The 19,390-nt window shown below is 50.1% G+C and overlaps 1 protein-coding gene across 1 annotated transcript in view; it reads left to right on the top strand.

Moving 5' to 3' along the window:
* The window catches only part of GAN (gigaxonin), a gene marked incomplete at both ends in the record, with an annotated part of 44,518 nt that extends 27,891 nt beyond the window's left edge, over positions 1-16,627 (top strand). The window contains 9 exons of the mRNA XM_080703141.1: positions 2,055-2,405; positions 3,732-3,949; positions 4,155-4,276; positions 4,686-4,798; positions 5,619-5,768; positions 6,693-6,829; positions 7,106-7,234; positions 16,249-16,358; positions 16,446-16,627. Of these exons, the coding sequence (XP_080559267.1) occupies positions 2,055-2,405; positions 3,732-3,949; positions 4,155-4,276; positions 4,686-4,798; positions 5,619-5,768; positions 6,693-6,829; positions 7,106-7,234; positions 16,249-16,358; positions 16,446-16,627 (1,512 nt within the window). The remainder of the gene's footprint in view (positions 1-2,054; positions 2,406-3,731; positions 3,950-4,154; positions 4,277-4,685; positions 4,799-5,618; positions 5,769-6,692; positions 6,830-7,105; positions 7,235-16,248; positions 16,359-16,445) is intronic.
* Positions 16,628-19,390: the final 2,763 nt, after the last annotated feature.

Raw genomic sequence — 19,390 nt, 5'->3', positions numbered from 1 at the left:
GCCCAGCTATTTTTATTGAGATATAAACAGTTTTTCACATTCCTATATTTGAACAGACTACAGCCCTCCCTTCCCATTAATGTGACATTAAGATGAGAAATTTCCCCTCACTTGGACCTCACTTACACTTCACTTGGACCTCACTTAGACCTCACTTATACTTCACTTGGACTTCACTTACTTCACTTGGACCTCACTTGTACTTCACTTGTACTTCACTTGGACCTCACTTGTACTTCACTTGTACTTCACTTGGACCTCACTTGTACTTCACTTGGACCTCACTTACACTTTACTTAGACCTCACTTGTACTTCACTTGGACCTCACTTGTACTTCACTTGGACCTCACTTGTACTTCACTTGGACCTCACTTACACTTCACTTGGACCTCACTTGTACTTCACTTGGACCTCACTTGTACTTCACTTGGACCTCACTTACACTTCACTTGGACCTCACTTGTACTTCACTTGGACCTCACTTGTACTTCACTTGGACCTCACTTACACTTCACTTGGACCTCACTTGTACTTCACTTGGACCTCACTTGTACATCACTTGGACCTCACTTGTACTTCACTTGGACCTCACTTGTACTTCACTTGGACCTCACTTGTACTTCACTTGGACCTCACTTGTACTTCACTTGGACCTCACTTACACTTCACTTGGACCTCACTTGTACTTCACTTGGACCTCACTTGTACTTCACTTGGACCTCACTTACACTTCACTTGGACCTCACTTGTACTTCACTTGGACCTCACTTGTACTTCACTTGGACCTCACTTACTTCACTTGGACCTCACTTACACTTCACTTGGACCTCACTTGTACTTCACTTGGACCTCACTTGTACATCACTTGGACCTCACTTGTACTTCACTTGGACCTCACTTGTACTTCACTTGGACCTCACTTGTACTTCACTTGGACCTCACTTACTTCACTTGGACCTCACTTACACTTCACTTGGACCTCACTTACACTTCACTTGGACCTCACTTTTACTTCACTTGGACCTCACTTACACTTCACTTGGACCTCACTTGTACTTCACTTGGACCTCACTTGTACTTCACTTGGACCTCACTTGGACCTCACTTGTACTTCACTTGTATTTCACTTGGACCTCACTTACACTTCACTTGGACCCCACTTACTTCACTTGGACCTCACTTACTTCACTTAGACCTCACTTACTTCACTTGGACCTCACTTACACTTCACTTGGACCTCACTTACTTCACTTGGCCCTCATTCAGTATTCTACTTCTCATAGCTTTGTTGCTCAGTTTGTACAGCAGTTGGCAGTCTTGCCTTTTTTTCTTTTGTGGTATAAAACCTGTGGCATGTGGTGAAATGTTCCTTGCTGGACTTCTCGTGTTCTTTCCTTTATGATTCAGAATGTAGGAAAGCAGCCTTGCTTTGGGGATTCATTTCTGATTGTGGAAATATTTTAGTGGCACATATCTCTATACTGCTTTTCTGCATGGAGAAATGGTGAAGTGGGTAGAGAAAGAAGTATCAATTAGAAAACTTAAGAAAATAAATGAAATGAAAAGTAAAATTTGTAGTGAAAGAAAAATGCTTAGAGATTTGTTCCAGCAGGTAGTTGAGGCCAAATTGTATCCCCTGCGCCATGTCCAGGGTTTGGGTTCAGAAGTGGGCTGTGGAGACTGGGTGGCCCTCCTCCAGGGCGTGCTTGGCAGAAGAGTAGATTTGGAGGTAAGATTGTCAACCCCGCTGGTGCTAGTATTTAAAGAAACCACATTCAGTTTCCCATAGAAGGCAAAAGCCCAGTGTCATAGGAGTTTCAGTCAGAAGGCTTTTCTCTGAGTTAGAGGTAGTCATGGACACTGGGTCCCCAGCAGTTCAGCAATGGCTCAGCCGGGGCCCTCAAACCTAGAGGGTGATCGGCACCACATCGCAAGTATGCAGTCATCCTTGCCCCACACATGTGGAAGCTTCATGTGGGTCAGCCTGATAGATGAGTGCTGTGGGTTTGGATTATCTGCATTCAAATGTAGAATGTTTACGGTGCTCTTCCAGATCAGGCTCAATGAGGATACAATCCAGGACGTCGTGCAGGCGGCAGACCTGCTGCTGCTGACGGACCTGAAGACCCTGTGCTGCGAGTTCTTGGAGGGCTGCATCGCAGCTGAGAACTGCATTGGCATCCGGGACTTCGCCCTGCACTACTGCCTGCACCACGTCCATTACCTCGCCACCGAATACCTGGAGACCCACTTCCGGGACGTCAGCAGTACTGAGGAGTTCCTAGAGCTGAGTCCTCAGAAGCTCAAGGAGGTGATTTCTCTTGAGAAGCTCAACGTCGGCAATGAGAGATACGTGTTCGAAGCCGTGATTCGGTGGATAGCGCACGACGCGGAGATAAGAAAGGTGCCTGGCGTGGCTGGCCTGGTCTCGGGCCACCTTTTCATTAAGTTTGTTTTGTTTGGGGGTTTTCTTTTGTCTTTGGTACTAGGGATTGAACCCAAGGGAACTCTACCTCCACGCTACACGCTGCCAGCCCAATTTTATTTTTTGTTTTGAAACAGGGCCTCACTAAGTTGCAGAGGGCCTTATTAAGTTACGGGGGCTGGCCTCAAACCTGGGGTCCTCCTGGTTCCGCCTTCCAAGTACCAAGCTGTGACCTAAAAGATTTTTATCTGTAAATATCTTCCCATGTATTACTAAAGTGGTGGATCTTTGAGACCTCTCTGTAAAGGTCCATGTGCCTCACAAGGTTTAGTGAAAATAATGGTGCTTGGAAGTGATGTGTCCCTTGTCCATTGCTTTTATTTATTTTTATTATTATTATTATTATTATTATTATTATTATTATTATTATTATTGTGGTACTTAGGGTGGAACCCAGGGGCTTTTCTACCTCCAGGCTATACTCCCAGACCTATTTTATACTTTATTTGGAAACAGGGTCTCACTAATTGCTAAGAGCCTCACTAAGTAGTTGAGGCTGGCTTCGAACCTGTGCGATCCTCCTGTCTCTGCCTCCCAAGTGTGGAGATTAGAAGCATGTGCCACCACACCCGGCTATCATGTCATATTTATAATGGAAAAAGTGAATGAATGCTAATCCTTGTTAAAATTATCAAAAATGAGACCTTAGAAGGATCATGGTTTGTGGACAACCTCACTTGCTCAGTGAGGCCCTTTGCAACTCAGCGAGACCCTGTTTCAAAATAAAGAATAAAAAATAGCACTGAGTATGTAGCTTGGAGGTAGAATGCCCCTGGGTTCCATCCTCAATACTGCAAAAAAAGAAGAAAAAAAAAAGTTAAAGCTTTATTCCCGAGGCTGTGGGAGGTAAAAAGGAAAGGGGCGGTGACACCTGTTCGGGCAGTCCTGACCCTGATGCCTGGCCCGTCACGAATTAGACACAATGGACTCCCAGGCTTGGGAGGCTGAGACAGGAGAATCACAGGTTTGGTGCCAACCTTAGCAACTAGTCAGCAAGCCCTCTGCAACTTAGTGAGACTGTTTCAAACTAAATAAAATAAAATAGGGCTGGAGATGTAGCTCAGAGGTAGAGTACCCCTAGGCTCAGTCCCCAGTACTGCGCACAAATATCAACAACAATAATAATCAGACTGTTAAGAACTGTTGTTTTCCACAAGTCAGGAAACGTGCAATCTGAAGATCCTGTGACCGTTCCTGTGTGGCAGTCTCCGTTTTTAACCGCGGCCCTTTCTTCCCTTTCCACAGGTCCACATGAAGGACGTCATGTCGGCACTGTGGGTTTCAGGGTTGGACTCCAGTTACCTACGGGAGCAGATGCTGAATGAACCGTTAGTGCGAGAGATCGTGAAGGAGTGCAGCAACATCCCGCTCAGCCAGCCGCAGCAGGGCGAGGCCATGCTGGCCAGCTTCAAGCCCCGGGGCTACTCCGAGTGCATCGTGACCGTCGGAGGGGAGGAGAGAGTGTGAGTGGACGCACGCGCTGGGGAGTGGGGCCAGGAAGACGCACTCCACACACGCGGGAATTCAGATGCTTTTCAGTATTTAAAGCATAATAGCGATTGATATTTTTTATCATTTTAAACATTCTTAAGATACTAAAGCTAGTGGTGATGGTTGGAAGCAGAACTGCGTAAAACCCTAACCGCTAATCAGTGCTTGCTCTCCTAGTTCACGGAAGCCCACGGCAGCAATGCGGTGCATGTGCCCTCTCTACGACCCCAACAGGCAGCTTTGGATCGAGCTGGCCCCCTTGAGCATGCCGAGAATTAACCACGGAGTCCTCTCAGCAGGTACTTGCTGCGGGCCAGTTTCAGTAACACGAGACCAAGTGATAAGCAATTCCAAGGTCATTCAGAATAAGTCACAGCCTTTCAGAGATCATTTTATTGTCGCCATGATGACATTTTCATTGCGGTTCCGCTTTTAAGATGATGTGAGTTCGGGGAGCAGCGTCTGATGTCAGTCTCGGTCTCACCGTGTGTGTTGGGGGGGTCGTCTCAGAGACGGGAGAAAGCAGAATGGCCAGAGTCACTCGGGTTCAGCTCTGTCACCAAGGAGCCAAGGAGAGGCAGAAGGGCCCCGCTCGGGGTGAGCCCGTGGCCGTGCCAGGGGCTCTCAGGCGCCCTGTCCCGCCTGCCAGGCTCCTGGCTGCTGGGGGCCTGATTCAGCCTCCTTGTGTGTCTCCTGTCGTCTCTGCAGAAGGATTTTTGTTTGTGTTCGGCGGCCAAGATGAAAATAAGCAGACGCTGAGCTCGGGAGAAAAGTACGACCCAGACGCGAACACGTGGACCGCGCTGCCGCCCATGAGCGAGGTGGGACGCACGCGCTTCTCTGCGCGCCTTTCCTCTCGGGGCTTTGTTGTTTTGTGGTCAGAGGTGCAAAGGAAGAGGCAGCCAGCCCGGCCCCGCACTGGCGCCTCCCACCCGGCCCGTTCTCGGGCCTCCACCCCAGCTCCTTCCGGCTTCCCAGGACTTTCTCCATCCCGGGTCTCACCCTGGGTCCCTGTCTGAAACCTCCCTCGCCCTCAGATCGCTGCTGGCCCGCTCCTCCTTGAGGGCTTCCCACGCCACACTTCATGGCACCTCCCCACACAAATTTTTATGTACACCCTTTGACAGCAGGGAAATTCCTTCAGTTCAGTTTTATTTTTGGTCTGAGTGGAGAGTCTTCAGCAGGGGAGTGTTGCGCGCCCAAGCTTCTGTGATTCCCGATACCTTGACGTGACCCTGTCCTGCCCCCGCCGGCCACGGACAGCCCACGCTGCACGGCTCCTCCTGGTCTCTCACACGGGAGCCGAGAGACACTCACTGCCCTTTGCTCCGCTAAAACAATTTGATCGAAGCAGTGATTACCTAAGGTGGTAATTCTTTTTCTTGTTGTGAGCTCTTGTGGGTTAAAAAGTAATGGCTCTGCCAGTAAATTCTACACGTATTTTCCTCCCTTGTTCTGGTTCTTTGTCTCCCGTGCTAGATGAGGGGGCTGCTAAGGAAGTGAGGGATATTGAAGAAGTGTTACCAGAGAAGTGCTTTTGCGCATGGGCCTTCTCTCCTGGCACGCGGCGGTAGAACGATGCTGTCGTTGGCAGCAAATACACGAGCATCACCTGTTACAGAGGTCTCCCCTGTCTTTCAGGCAAGACACAACTTTGGAATTGTGGAGATAGACGGGATGCTGTACATTTTAGGAGGGGAAGACGGTGACAAGGAGCTGATCTCCATGGAGTGTTACGACATTTATTCTAAAACCTGGACAAAGCAACCCGATTTGACCATGGTTAGAAAGGTGAGGACTGTCGCCCGCCACTGGATGTTAAAGCCGCCGTTCCTTCATTTCTTAAATGTGCCCTTCCCACAGCAGAGAGGACTGAAGGCGTCAGCACTCAGAATTCTGTCTTTGCTAGCTTGCCTTGTCCGTCAGCAGACTCGCCAGGCAGGAGAGCGAGCGGTTGAGCACAGGTCCTGTCAGCCAAGGGCTGCTGTTGCGCTGTGGGCACCGCCGGCCGGGGGCAGCCGCCTGCCAGCTAGTTCCTAATCACAGTGCAGGCTGGGAGAAGCACAGCCAGCCCACGGGGAAGGACCACCATCTCCCTGTGTAGGGTGAAAGCAGACGGCTCATCCCAGGTGCCCAGAGCTGTGCTCAGCGCCAGAAGTGTCTCACGTCTTCAGGTGTGGGCACTCGCTCCCGGTGTGTGCTGAAGCGTGACACTTGTGCCCTTCTGTCTGAACTGCTTCCACAGGAATTGAATGATTTTTTTCATTACACAATCCATATCTTGGAATCTTCAAGTACTGGTGAAAGAATAGAGGCTGGAAAGATTATTTTTCCCCCAGTGCTGGGGTCAGACCCAGAGCCGCATGCATCCTAAATGCTGAGCTATCCCAGTTCTTGTTAAAAGTAGCATTAAAAGCGTGCTCTATAAGCCAGGCATGGTGGTGCATGCTTGTAATCCCCGCGCTTGGGAGGTGGAGACAGGAGGATTGCGCAGGTTCAAAGCCAGCCATGCTGGCTTAAGAGACCCTGTTTCCAAATAAAAATATAAAATAGGTCTGGGAGTGTAGCCCGGAGGTAGAAGGGTTTCCAAGAACCCCAGTGCCACCAAAATAAAAAACAAAAAAAAAAACAAAAAAAAAAAAAACGTGCTCTAGATGAGTTAACATCTTTGTCTGCTTTCATAATAAACGTAGCCTTTTCCCGCCTTCCTTTCAGATTGGCTGCTATGCAGCTATGAAAAAGAAAATCTATGCCATGGGTGGAGGATCGTATGGAAAGCTGTTTGAATCTGTGGAGTGCTACGATCCACGGACCCAGCAGTGGACTGCGATATGTCCCCTGAAAGAGAGGAGGTGAATGAGGGAGGGGCCCCGCCCGTTCCCTGCTGCCCCGGCTCTGACAATTCCCGGCCTCACTTTTCTTCTTCTTTTATTCCAAAGTCACTTTTCTCCCCATTTCATGTTTTATTGGTACGTTTACTTGTACATAATCCTGAGATTCTTAGTATATATTCTAAAAAGCAAGGCCCACACCTCCCACGGCGTCGAGTGCTGCAGGTAAAGCAAGCTGTCGGAAGCGGGGCGTCGGTCCGAGCCGGGCTCCAACGCTGCTGTGCTGTGTCCCCTCAGGTTTGGAGCTGTGGCCTGTGGCGTCGCTATGGAGCTGTACGTGTTTGGGGGAGTCCGAAGCCGCGAGGACATCCAGGTTAACGAGATGGTCACCTGCAAGTCTGAGTTCTACCATGATGAGTTTAAGAGGTAACTACGAGTAGCTTCTTCCACGCCTTTCCTCTGTGCTTTCAAAATCACGCTTTAGCTTTGTTTATTCTTGAAGTCACTTCATAGAATTACATAATACGAGATATGCCCCGCGCATGCTGGATATTTAGTGGCTTCAAAAGTATTGGCACCTTTAAAGAAAACCATGGAAATGTTTCTGGAATTCAGAGCAGATCCTGACTTTAGCTGTTTAAAAAATCTTGTTGGCTGCCTATGGCTTCTAAGAGAAAGTACGAAGACCTCAGCTCAGCCCTACGGCCTTGGCTGGGATGGCCTTGGTCTGCTTCTTCTGCTGCTGTCCAACCCAGAGCGCCACACCGAACCACTGCTCCCCAAGCCTCTGGGCTGTCTGCTGCGCCGCCCCTAGCGTTTCCCTTCCCACTCTGCATCCCGCTACTTGGCCTTTTCCAAAGCTCTGCTTACCGCTCAGCCCTGGAGAAAGCCGCCTCCTGCCCCCCGTCTGACGGAGGCTGCTCAGCCTATGGCCCATCTCTCTGGGTTTGTAACTACTAGCCGTAAGCACCGTCAGGCCAGTGCCCCAGTCCACTCTGTCTCCTGGATTCCAGCATCTGACCCGACCTGTGTCACACCCAGTCAGGTGTCAGTCACGAGAATGGGCTGTGGCTGACAGGCAGAGTGGATGGCGCCGGCCGCCCCTGCCCGCCCCATGAACACCCACATGGCCTTGCTAGTGTCTGAGCCGTGTTACCAGGAGGGGGTACCATAACATGAAGTTTAATTTAATACAGCTGAGGGCAAATGAGCAGATGCCAATGTTAAAAAGACGTGTGTTACCTGATGCTGTATTTTAAATTTAGGATATTTTTTGCATAGCCTTTTTTGTTTCCAATTATAGAGGCAGGCCATCTTAGGAACATTTATTAGACAAAGTATGAGTACAGTTTAAAAGATATTTGTTATGATAGGAGTGGGTGGAGAATCTCAAAGACATACTGTATTTCTCCTTCCTTAAGATATTACGGTGGGGGCACACTGTCCGAGGTATGAGGTAGTGTATTAAGTTTCTGCCCAAACGTAGTGAAACCCTGTCTCAGAATGAAAAGGGCCGGGGTATGGCTCAGTGATAGAGCGCCCCTGGGTTCAGTTGCCAGTGCTGCAGAAACAAATTTCCTGCCCAAATGACTCCCAAGACAGCCTGTCTTCATTAACAGTGGGAATGTGTGTGGTGTCTGGTGAGTGTCGCTGTAGCCATTTCCATGGTTGCGTCACTGTTGGGAGAGCACAAGAAGTCCGGGCACTTGCTGGAGAGGTCAGGCTGCGGTGTCTTTACACCTCTGGCCCTGTTCTCGCGGCCTAGGACTTAAGTCTGCTAGAAAGTTTCTCAGTCGGCTTCTTGATATGCTATAGATTGTTAGAACCTCTGTAATTCTTTTTTTCTTTTGCGGTACTGGGGATTGAACCCAGGGGCATTATACCTCCGAGCTATTATACCCCAGCCCTATTTTTTATTCTTTTATTTTAAAACAGTCCCACTGTGAACTTGAGATCCTTCTGTCTCAACTTCCCAGGTACTGGGATTCCAAGTGTGCGCCGCCACGCCCCCCAGAACCTCTGTAACTCTGTTGGTCTGTTTTTTTTTTTTTTTTTTTCTCCTTCCTCCGGGCTACACTCCCAGACCTATTTTATATTTTTGAAACAGGGTCTCTTACGCCAGCACGGCTGGCTTCGAACCTGCGCGATCCTCCTGTCTCCGCCTCCCAAGCGCGGGGATTACAAGCGTGCGCCACCACGCCCGGCTCTGTCGGTCTGTTTTATATTTGTAGTTGATTAACTTTGAATATAGCTCTGTAATGAAGTTCATAATCATTAAACCTGAGTTTTACCCTTTGTTGCTATTTTAAAGCATTCCATGTAAAATCCATAAGTATTCAGGTTTTTTTCTGTGTTCACACTCATATTAAGTTGTAAACCGACGGAGAAAAGCCAAGCTCTGGTTGGTAGAACACACAGGACTCTGGCGTGCTCTGCTGGCCAAGCGCAGGTCCCCGCGCCCCGCGCCGACTCGCTTAGCCCTCAGCCCCTCGCGGCGGCCTCCGAGGGCGGGTACCCCTGCTCGTCCTGTTTCACTTGAGAGGTCAGCAGTGCAGCCCCCAGGTCTCAGCGCAGGCGTCCCGGCTCCGGAGCCCCCTCTCCCAGCCCTGCGCCATCCCCTTCAGAGCCGCAGGCTTCCTGTGGAGAGCTATAGGAGCGGTGCGTTCCCCGGACCGGTGTCCCGTCGTGTTCTGTGTGCAGGTGGAGACTGTCGCCAGGGAAGCGACCTGCCTTAGGTTGGAGGCCATGCAGATTGTTTTCACATAACCTCTTGTCTTTCCTGTCTTTGTTTCCTATTTTTAGGTTAAAACTTTCCTGGAAAAATTCCATATCTTATTATTTTTTGTGTTTCTGAATAAAAACAAAACCGTTAGAAGGAAAGCAGAGAGTTGGCCACGAGCTGCTCTAAGTGGCGGTAACGGCAGGCACCCAGAGCCAACGTGGACCTGCACAGCCTCCCTCGGGACCCAGTCGGTCCGTGCAGCTGAGCGCACAGAGGTGGTGGCGCCTTTGTTCCCCAGCCGTGCCTGGTCCGCCCCGCTCACCACCGCAGGCTGCTCCTGTGGGTGACGACCGGGAAGTGGGAGGCCAGCCTGCCCGCCCACCGCACCTTCCGAGAGGGAAGGTCCTGTGACTGTTCACTAGTAAAGGTGGTCTGCACCAACACGGATGAGCCAGGCCTATAAAGCGCGCAGAAACAAGGCGTGGGGCACAGAGCACATTGCAAGGCCGGGTCCATCCGCAGCATCAAAACTAAAAGAAAGAGTGCAGAGATAGTTGAGGTAAGACTTGGAGTCCTCCCACCTTACCAGGCTGAGAATTCAGCCCCGGCAGAGAACTGCAGCGGCCCTCTGGGATTCGGGGAGCCAGGAAGTGCAGGGGAGGTCCCCCCACACTGCCGCCCAAGGGAGCAGACTGGCTCCTCTGGGCTGGGGCCGCCTCTCCCAGCCGCGCAGCCCCGGCCTGTGATGGGGCCAGGTGGTTCCATTTATCTCTCCGCTGTGCTTTCATCCCGTTGACTCTGTTGCCATCGCTTTTAATGAAGGTCAAGTCATTTCCAAGCTATGTGATTTGTTTCCTTTTACTTGGGGTTTCTTATCTTTATTCCCTTCTGTTTCTTTTTGTTCTTTTTACAAGTATACTGCTTTTTACTGTAATCCGTTACTGAGATGTTGCACATTAATTAAATTATGGTACATAAAAGTCAGTTAAGCTGTATTCCCAGAGTCTGTAATTTAAAGAAACTCCATGGTAATTTTGGGGTCAAGTAATGGACTGTTTCGTGTGCAGCTGTTCACCCTCCTGTGTCTTACTTTGGCTTTTGTTTTTAAGAATTTCTTACTGTCCTGCAGAAGAACGGGCTGCATGTGTCGGGGCGCGTCTGCACAGGACAGGTCGCAGTGGCGGCCCCAGCCCTCCCTGCCCCGCCTGTCCCGGCTCCCTTAACTGGCTCTGCTGCGCCCCCTTCTGCTTTCATGAGATCCTTTTTTATTCCTGTTTGATCTTCTACACACAACCCTTGGCTTTCGGAATCTGTCTTACTTTGCTAAACATACTGCTCTCCAGTTCGTCCATTTTCCTGCAGATGACATGGTCTTGTTCTTGATGGCCGTGTAAACCCCCTTGTGTGTAATCCCACGTTCTCTTCCAGTCTTCTGCTGATGACCCCTGGGCTGGCTCAGTTTGAGGCGTCACTGTAGCGTGCTGGGTACCGTGGCGAGGCGGCCCGTGGCCCTTCCTCTGCCTCTCGGGAAGCTTCAGATCGCCCCTGGAGATTCGCCTTCCTAGCACACCCAAAGCATCAGATTTCCCACGGAGCACCACGTCAGCTGCGTCCCGGCATTTCCATTCTTTTCCTTTCGCTCAGTTTGAAGTCTCTCTCCCCTGTCGGATCAGGTGATTTCTGTTGATCCACCGGCTCATCCCTGCTTCCCTCTGTTCTCTTGTGATAGCCATCCAGTGAGTTTTTTGTTTCAAATATTGTTTTAGATTCTGCAGTCTCTGCGGTTGGCTTTTGGGTTTTTTTTCCTGTGCTGAAAGTTGCTCTCTTCACCATATGCCTGTTTGCTCTCCCTGGCCGAGCGTGCTCGTGGTGACGCAGTTGGCCCCCGCTTGCTAATCTCAGCTCCCGAGTCAGCTCAGAGTTGTTGTCTGTTGATTGTCTATCCCTTTGAGAAGGGGCACTCCTTTCTCTGGCTCTTCTTTTGTTCATTGTTAGTATTATGCTGTGGCGGCCCTGGTTTTCCCACGGTCTTTAGAGTGTGGTGCTGAGTCTCAGAAGGCAGGTGCCGCGGTCAGCCTTGGGCGCAGGCTGCCGTCCTGCAGTGTGTGGCGGCTCAGCGCCCACACCAGTCCTGGAAGCCTTGATTACGCCTTGATTGCAGGGTCAGTCCAAGGTGAGGTGGGCGTGCCTCTCGGGGCCTCCACCCTGCCTCTTTCTGGGGTCCTCTGCTCACACTTGGGTGATCACAGCGGCGCCAAGGCTCCCTCCTAGTTCCTGGCTCCTGGTGAGAGAGATGGCCGCCTTGAGCTACCCAGCACTGCTGCCCTCGGGAGCCTTCGAGAACGCTTCAGAGAAACAGGAGACTCCAGGCCGGTTGCTCGCTCAACTTTCAGGCTCTTTCCAAAATTTGCCTGCTCCTGTTGAGTGTTCAGAGCCTCTGCTTAGTTGTATTTTGTATTTTGTGTAGAGATTATAGCTGATATCAGCTATATATCCCAGCAAGATGTTCTGACGTTATGGCAAGACTCCGCGAAGGCTTGCCTGCTCCTTCCTGCTCCTCCCCGGCTCTTGCCTGCCCTCCTCTCCTGTCCTTCACCTCGCTCTCAAGCTCTCTGCTGTGATCCATTCTGCATATTAAAGTTCCATTCTCGGGACAGCCTGGATTCCGAATTATCAAAGGACACAGCTTCATAGCCTCCAAGTACTGATAAGCCGATGCTGGAAAGCTTTGTAACCGGAGGCAGAGTTTGTTACAAAATGACTGTCCTTTAGTGATGCCCGCTGTGTTCCAGGCACCATGCAAAGTACTCTAAAGCGCTCATTTCATTTCCCCTCCCAGCAGTCAGCTGAGGTTGGTGGTCTCTGGCATCCCATTTTGCAGATAAGGATATAGAGGCCGGGACAGCCGAGCTGCTCAAGGTCCGTGCGGCGATGAAGATGTGAGAGCCTCGCACACAAGCCTTAGGAGCAGCCACACACTTGTTCCAGTTGAATTCCCAAGCCCTAGTCACCCTAGTCGCATGAGCCCTCTGCGGTGGTACATAAAGCAGATCACCTGGGCACCTAAGCTTGCCTTTTTTTTTTTTTAAAACCAGGAACCCTGAAATATTGATCTGCTTAGAACCAAGTTCAGTAGATAATATACATAGAGCAGTTCCTTCAGCTTCATTTAATTATTCCAGGGAGGAAAAGTGATAAACTCTCAACTCAGTAAGCTTATTCCAGAGCCTCACTGTGCTCGGATGCCGTGATGTGGTCGTGCGTGTCTTGATTTAGAGGGGCTGTTCGTCCTGTCGATGGGATTGCTCAGGAGGGTCTTGTGCTTTCTTGGGCCTCGTCCTGGGTGCTCTGGTTCCGCTGCAGACCAGGCCTGGGATTCTCCTCAGCTTGCTTTGAGGCACACTGACGGCGAGCCCTCAGCATGGCAGCACCGACTGCGGGGTCTGAGGAGCAGGAACGCAGATTCTGGCCTCGTTTCCGCAACGCCTCCAACGAAAGGAAAAGGGAAAAGCCTGAAGCGCTCTTGCTGAACAAGCCTTTGAAAGAAAGGGTAGGGAAATGTCAGACTGCAGTGCCGGCTTACTCACGGTCCGCATGCTTAGGGCTGAATGGAGGTAACAAGGCCTCTGCATGTAAGTCTCTCCCAGCTCGCGGGACGGAGCCGCGTGCTCAGCTGCTCCCAGTGTGAACAGCCCGGAACCGGGGCGCAAGCGTCAGAATGGACGTTGAACGAGACCCGGCTGCGGCTGCCCAGGGCCCGCAGCTTTTCTGCTGGCATCTAGAGGCTCCGGGGTTGGTGTAGACTCTGTGCACACTCTGCTGTGCCCCTTGGCGGCCTCGGCCGTGAGTCAGCCCCTGCTCTGTCTGACCGTGGGACCCTTGGAGACCCTGGTCAGTGCAATGCCTCTCTTCCTCTGGGTCTGTCTCAAGATCTCCTGTGAGTGGACTGAGATTGTGCATTTGGGCCGTGGCACCAGAACTGAAGTGGACCAGGAGAAGTCACAAGAAGTTTGCTGAGCAGCCGACAGGTGCTATCGATGGATGCTGGGCTAACCTTGGTGCTGGTCAAGGCACGGTCTCTTGGTCTTCCTCCCTGGAAGGCGCTGTTGTGATCAGCTAGTACCTTGGAGGAGATCACTGGAGAATGTGCTGAGTCGCTGCTGCTCCGTCAGCCTCCACCCGCCAGTCTTGGCCATCAGGAGACCGAGCCCGCAGTACGTCATCTGTTTGCCTACAGGTGGTTTTCTGTTTCCTTTGTTTCATCTACTTTTTTTTTTTTTTTTTTTTTTTTTGCAGTATTGAGAGTGGAACCCGGGGGCATTCTACCTCCGAGCTACACTCCCAGCCCTATTTTTTATTCTTTATTTTGAAACAGGGTCTCACTGAGTTGCAGAGGACTCACTAAGTATCTGAGGCTGGCTGTGAACCTCAATCCTCTGGTCTCAGCCTCCCAAATGCTGGGATTACAAGCATACGCCACCATGCCCGGCCCTTCTAAATTTATTAATTAAAATTCTTCTGTAGCCAGGCACAGAAGTGGTGGCGCACGCTTGTAATCCCCGCACTTGGGAGGCGGAGACAGGAGGATCGTGCAGGTGGATCCTCTTTATGTGGAGACCCTGTTTCCACATAACAAAGTTAAAAAATAGGTCTGGGAGTGTAGCCCGTGGGAGTGTATCCCAGAGGTAGAAGGGCTTCCAGGAACCCCAGTACTACCAAAAAAAAAAAAAAATTCTTCTGTAAAGAAAACCCTTTCCTTTTCCATATACTAATTTTTTCAATCATTAGTTTTAGTGATTCGTGGAAATTAACTTTCTGCTGTGAGTTATGGGCCAGTTCTGTCGCTGTGTCTTGTCTTGCTCGCCGTGCCCCAGTGCCATCGGCCGGCTCCTCCCTCTCACTTCCCCTTTGGAAGCATCCCTTCTGGCAGCATAGACACGGAGCTCATCTTGGGTCCTCTGCCCACTCTGGAATCAGCCTCGTCTTCCCCAAGCTCTGGCTCCGTTGGGGGTTACTCAGCTGACTGTCAACAGAGGGTCAAAGGCCATTCATTGGGAAGAGAAAAGCCCCAGGAAATGGTGCTGGGGGAGCTGCTCTCTGTACAGGAAAGGAGAGAACTTTGACCAACTTAATCTGAACTACATCATACCTAAATGGAGAAGATAAAACCAGAAGCATGCATAGGAGAACAATCTAGATAGCCTCAGGGAAGGCCAAGAGTTCCTAGAAGGCAGCAGAAAACAAGGCCATAAAGGCAGAGAAGGGCACATTGGAACTCACCAATAAGAACATTTGCTTCTCAACAGAGTCCACCAAGAAAAGGGCACACTAAGCCACACGTAGTGGCTCACAACAGTGACCCCGGCCTTGAGCGGCTGAGACAGGACAGTCGCAGTTTCAAGGCCGGCACACAGTAACTAAGCAAGCCTCTTTTCTAAAATGAAAAGGGCCTGGGGTATAGCACGGTGATAGTACAGCCCTGGGTTTAATCCCCAGGACCACAAAAAAAAAAAAAAAAAAAAAAAAAGGAAGGAAGGAGGAAAAGAAAAGGCACAGTACATGCTGGGGAAAAAGTATTCATAATACATGTGTCGGAGAGAAGACTGTGTTCACCGCTAGGTGTGGTGGCATGCTCCTGTGATCTCAGCAATTTTACAAGACCCTCAGCAACGGCAGCAGGCCCTGTTTTAAAAAATAAGAGAGAGCCAGGCATGGTGGGCACGCTTGTAATCCCAGCATTTGGGAGGCTGAGACTGGAGGATTGCGGTTCACAGACAGCCTCAGCTACTTAGTGAGGCCCTCTGCAACTCAGTGAGACCCTGGTTCAAAATAAAGAATAAAAAACAGGGCAGGGGGTGTAGCTCAGAGGTCGAATGCCCCTGGGTTCCCTCCCCAGACCTGCAAAATAAATAAATAAATAAATAAATAAATAAATAAATAAATAAATAGCTGGAGGTAGAGTTGGAAAGTATGCCCCCAAAAAAAGGAATTCTTCCTCACTAACTATGAAGGATCTTATGTTGAGCGCGGTGCCGCTTGTCTCCAGTCCCAGCACTCGAGAAGCTGAGACATGAGGCCGGGTTTTGAAGCACAAGGTGACTTAAGATGCTTAATGTCATTGGTCTGGAGGGAGATGCACACCACTGAAATTGCTAAGATGTTTAAAAGGCTGGCCGCACGACGGGCTGGCAGTCATACGGACAGTGGGACTCTCGTGCCGTGCTCACTGAAGTACATGTCAGTGCGTGTAGGGAGCGGGGCATCTTCTCTTCAGGCAGCAGAAACCCTGTGCACAGAACCCGGCGGTCCACACGTCTACGAAAGGGATCACGCTGATGCACCAGCTGTAGCCACAGAAGCCCCAAACTGGAGTGTAGCCCGGAGGTAGAAGGGTTTCCAGGAACCTCAGTACCACACACACAAAACAAGAAGCAGACTGCAGATGGCAGCGACAGCCTGGGCCGGGCACAGCAGCCCTGGGCCGAGCAGTGCAGACCAGGACAGCCTGCGATTCGCTGGACATGGCTGTCTTGTCCAGGCGGGGCTGCGTTGTGATGCTCGGAAGCAGGGCAGAGGCCGCGGGGACAGGTGTACTGCCCAGTGGAGGTGGGCGTGGTGCCTGGCCTTCAGGTGGCTCGTCAAGCTCCATTTCCTCTGGGTCTGTGAAGTATCACGGTCACGCTTTTGCTGTCCTGAACGCTGCCTGTTGCCTTTGCAGGTGGATCTATCTTAATGACCAGAATTTGTGCATCCCCGCCAGCTCCTCATTTGTCTACGGAGCTGTACCCATAGGCGCCAGTATCTACGTCATCGGAGATCTCGATACAGGTATGAACATCACAGCCGTGTCCCTGGAACTGTTTCCCGGTGACCCGGAAGCACATTGTCTCACCTTTGCTTACCTTCACGGTGTAGGTACCAACTATGACTACGTGCGGGAGTTTAAAAGAAGCACAGGGACCTGGCACCACACGAAGCCACTCCTCCCGTCCGACCTCCGCCGCACGGGGTGTGCAGCCTTACGTATTGCAAATTGCAAGCTTTTCCGCCTGCAGCTTCAGCAAGGCTTATTCCGTATCCGTGTTCACTCTCCTTGAAGAAGCAGCAGGGCTGAGAGCGACATCCTGCCCCGAGCGCGCCATCTCAGAGCTGGACGTCCAGGAGAGCAGGGATTCCTCTGACCCTGCTCGCTGTGCTGGGTTTGGGTATGGTGACTCTGCGGGGGTCTTACCGCGCTTAGCAGCTTGAGCTTCTGCTCTTGTTTGGAGACCGTGTAACTGCTGAAACACCCCTCGGGAGGAATCGGCTCCTCCAGGTAAACGTGGCTGTGAACCACGGAGGTAGTAAATATCCGAGGCAAGAGGGAGTGGGATTGGTGTGATATAAAATGTCAAAGCTAAAATCCTAAGGTGCATTTTCCCTGCAGGGAACTCCTGTCCGACTGGCTGCTCTGTTTAAGTCCGTAGCTTTGGTAAACAAACAAACAAAAGAACCCGTATATGCAAATCAACATATCCAAACGTACCAAGACTGCTTTTCTGTTGCACCTGGAAGGTCTCTTACCCCCAGCCCTGCCCAGTGAATTAAGGTTTGTGGCTAAAATGTTGGAATGGACTCTGCCAGTTAGTCTCCATCTATTACTAGTGCTCTAAGAATCTTTTAAAACTATATGTTCTGATGCACCGAATGTTCTGTCTTAGTAATGTAAAGATGCAGTAAGTCCGAGCCGGGCCACAGCCTCGTGGGCGTCAGGGAAGCGCCGGCCCCTGCGTTCCCGAGGGCGTCAGCCTGGCTCCGGGGTGGTCCTTTTGCAGTGGCGAAGGCCCTCACGCAGTGCCATTCCTCCTTTCCAGTTGATCAAAACCATTTTATATAAGTACGAGGGTATTAGTAGGTAGGAGATTTTATAAAAAGAAAGACCTGAGTCGGGCAAATAATAAAGGTCTGCTGTGACTTAAAAAAAGCAACTGTCCAGATAAAATACATAGGGATCAAAATCTTCTTATGTAATCTGTCTGAAAGCACACTAAGTCTTGTTTACTACTGTTTAGGATTCGAAAGCTTAGACTGCGGCTCTGTGTTAAGAACCTCGTCTTTATAACGGAATGTTTCCCATGCTGTTCACTGGTTAGAGCCTTAGGCAAATTAAGTTCCGAGTAACGTTTGGCTGGTAGAATAAACTACCTCAACTTAATTTCATTCTGCTCACAGAAGAGCAAATCACTCTCCTCTCCTCTCACTCATTCCCACTTCAGCCCGCTCCGCCCCACTTCCCACCGGGGGAAAGAATCCTTTTGCTAGTGGACCTTATCTTGTAAGAGATTTTGTTTCCATTCAGATTATACCACCCTGAGGTGAAATCAGGGACTTCAAAGTGCTGGGTTACTTCATAGTTTGAATTTTATGCAATATCAAATTTCTAATCAATTTCCTATAGAGTACTTCATTTCTAATTGTTTTCTACAGCTTTTTTTTTCTGAGAATATGGCTATAAGAAGCAACATTTTGTCTTAATAATAAATGTATAAATACATCCTTCGGTTATAAATCTGAGAACAGGAATTTCTTCTGGAAGCTTCCTTCGTGGCATGTTTGTATGCAGTTAACATGCATATGAAACATGACTTGGGCTTTCCCAGCCATGCACGTGAGAAGGGTCAGCAGGTGTTAATGTCGCACCTACTGGAAGTCGGTCAACACCCAAAAGAGGCCAGGCCCATGGGGTTCTAAAGATCGTGAGGCGTGGCCTTCCTCTCCCTCGCGGCCAGGAGGCCCTTGGCAAGAGAAGTGTAGAGTCTTAACCCCTTTGCTAGAGACCCTGGGCCGGCTGTGCGGTGGCCACGTGGCCCCATGACTGTACTGTGCATCGGCCAGGCGCGCCCGCCCCCGCCTTCCCCAGGACCCTGGGTAGCTTCTCGTCCAAGCACGCCACGTGGCCGCTGCAGAGAAGCGCACTTTCCTCTTGCAGTTAAATTTCTGAGAATGCCCGTGTGCTTTGGTGAGGCGTCCCGCACGGAGCCGGGGCTCAAGCCTCCAGGTTGCACACAGACGTGGTCCCTCGCCCGTGACAGCCACGGTGCTCCCAATCCTGACGTCTGACGTCTGAAGCCTCCCCAGTCCAGCAGGCCTGGGGCCTGTCGCAGTATAGTCAGTGCCTGAGTGACTTGGTAAATTCACTTTAAAAAAAATTTTTAATTCAGCTCATTGACACTGTAGCTGCAGAAATTAGACAATTTTTACGAAATAAATTTACCACTTAATATGGGATGCAATAATGAAAAATGCTGCTAAGTGCCAAACTCTTACTTTCCTACATATAAATATGAAACTACTGTGTTGAAGTGTAGGGCTGTATTTAATTTTATTATGTTCCAACATGTATGACTTTTTTGTAAATTATACTTATTTCAGTATTGTGAAATAAATTATAACTCATTTCATGCAGGTTTGTGTTTTAACATTCCACTTAGACCTTAAAACTTCATTTCTTAATACATTTTTCCTTTTTCTTTCTCCACGAGGCACTTTTACCAGGTGTGTGTTGCATTTGGCGGCCGAGGTCAGGTCCTCCGATCACACGTATAAGTACCTTCGGGGGAAGTGCAATTTATTTTTATTATCCCACCAATAGAAGGAACGTTGTCTCGTTAGAGTTAGTGAAATGTCAAGGAACCCTCCTAGGCCAGAGTCTAACATAGGTGCGCTTCTTTTTCTTTCCTTGTTTAACGCATCCAAGCTTAGATTTCTCAGACTTACGCTGAATTTAAAATGAAGTGATGTACATACAGAGGGAGAGCGTGAGCGCGTGTTTACGTCCCGTGGAAGAAAAGGTGAGAGGCGAGACGCGTGCGTGCGTGCGT

The sequence above is a fragment of the Muscardinus avellanarius genome (assembly GCF_963383645.1).
Source record: "Muscardinus avellanarius genome assembly, chromosome: 10".
NCBI lineage: Eukaryota > Metazoa > Chordata > Mammalia > Rodentia > Gliridae > Muscardinus > Muscardinus avellanarius.
The sequence above is the reverse complement of the archived record's forward strand: the minus strand, read 5'-3'. Positions and strand labels throughout refer to the sequence as shown.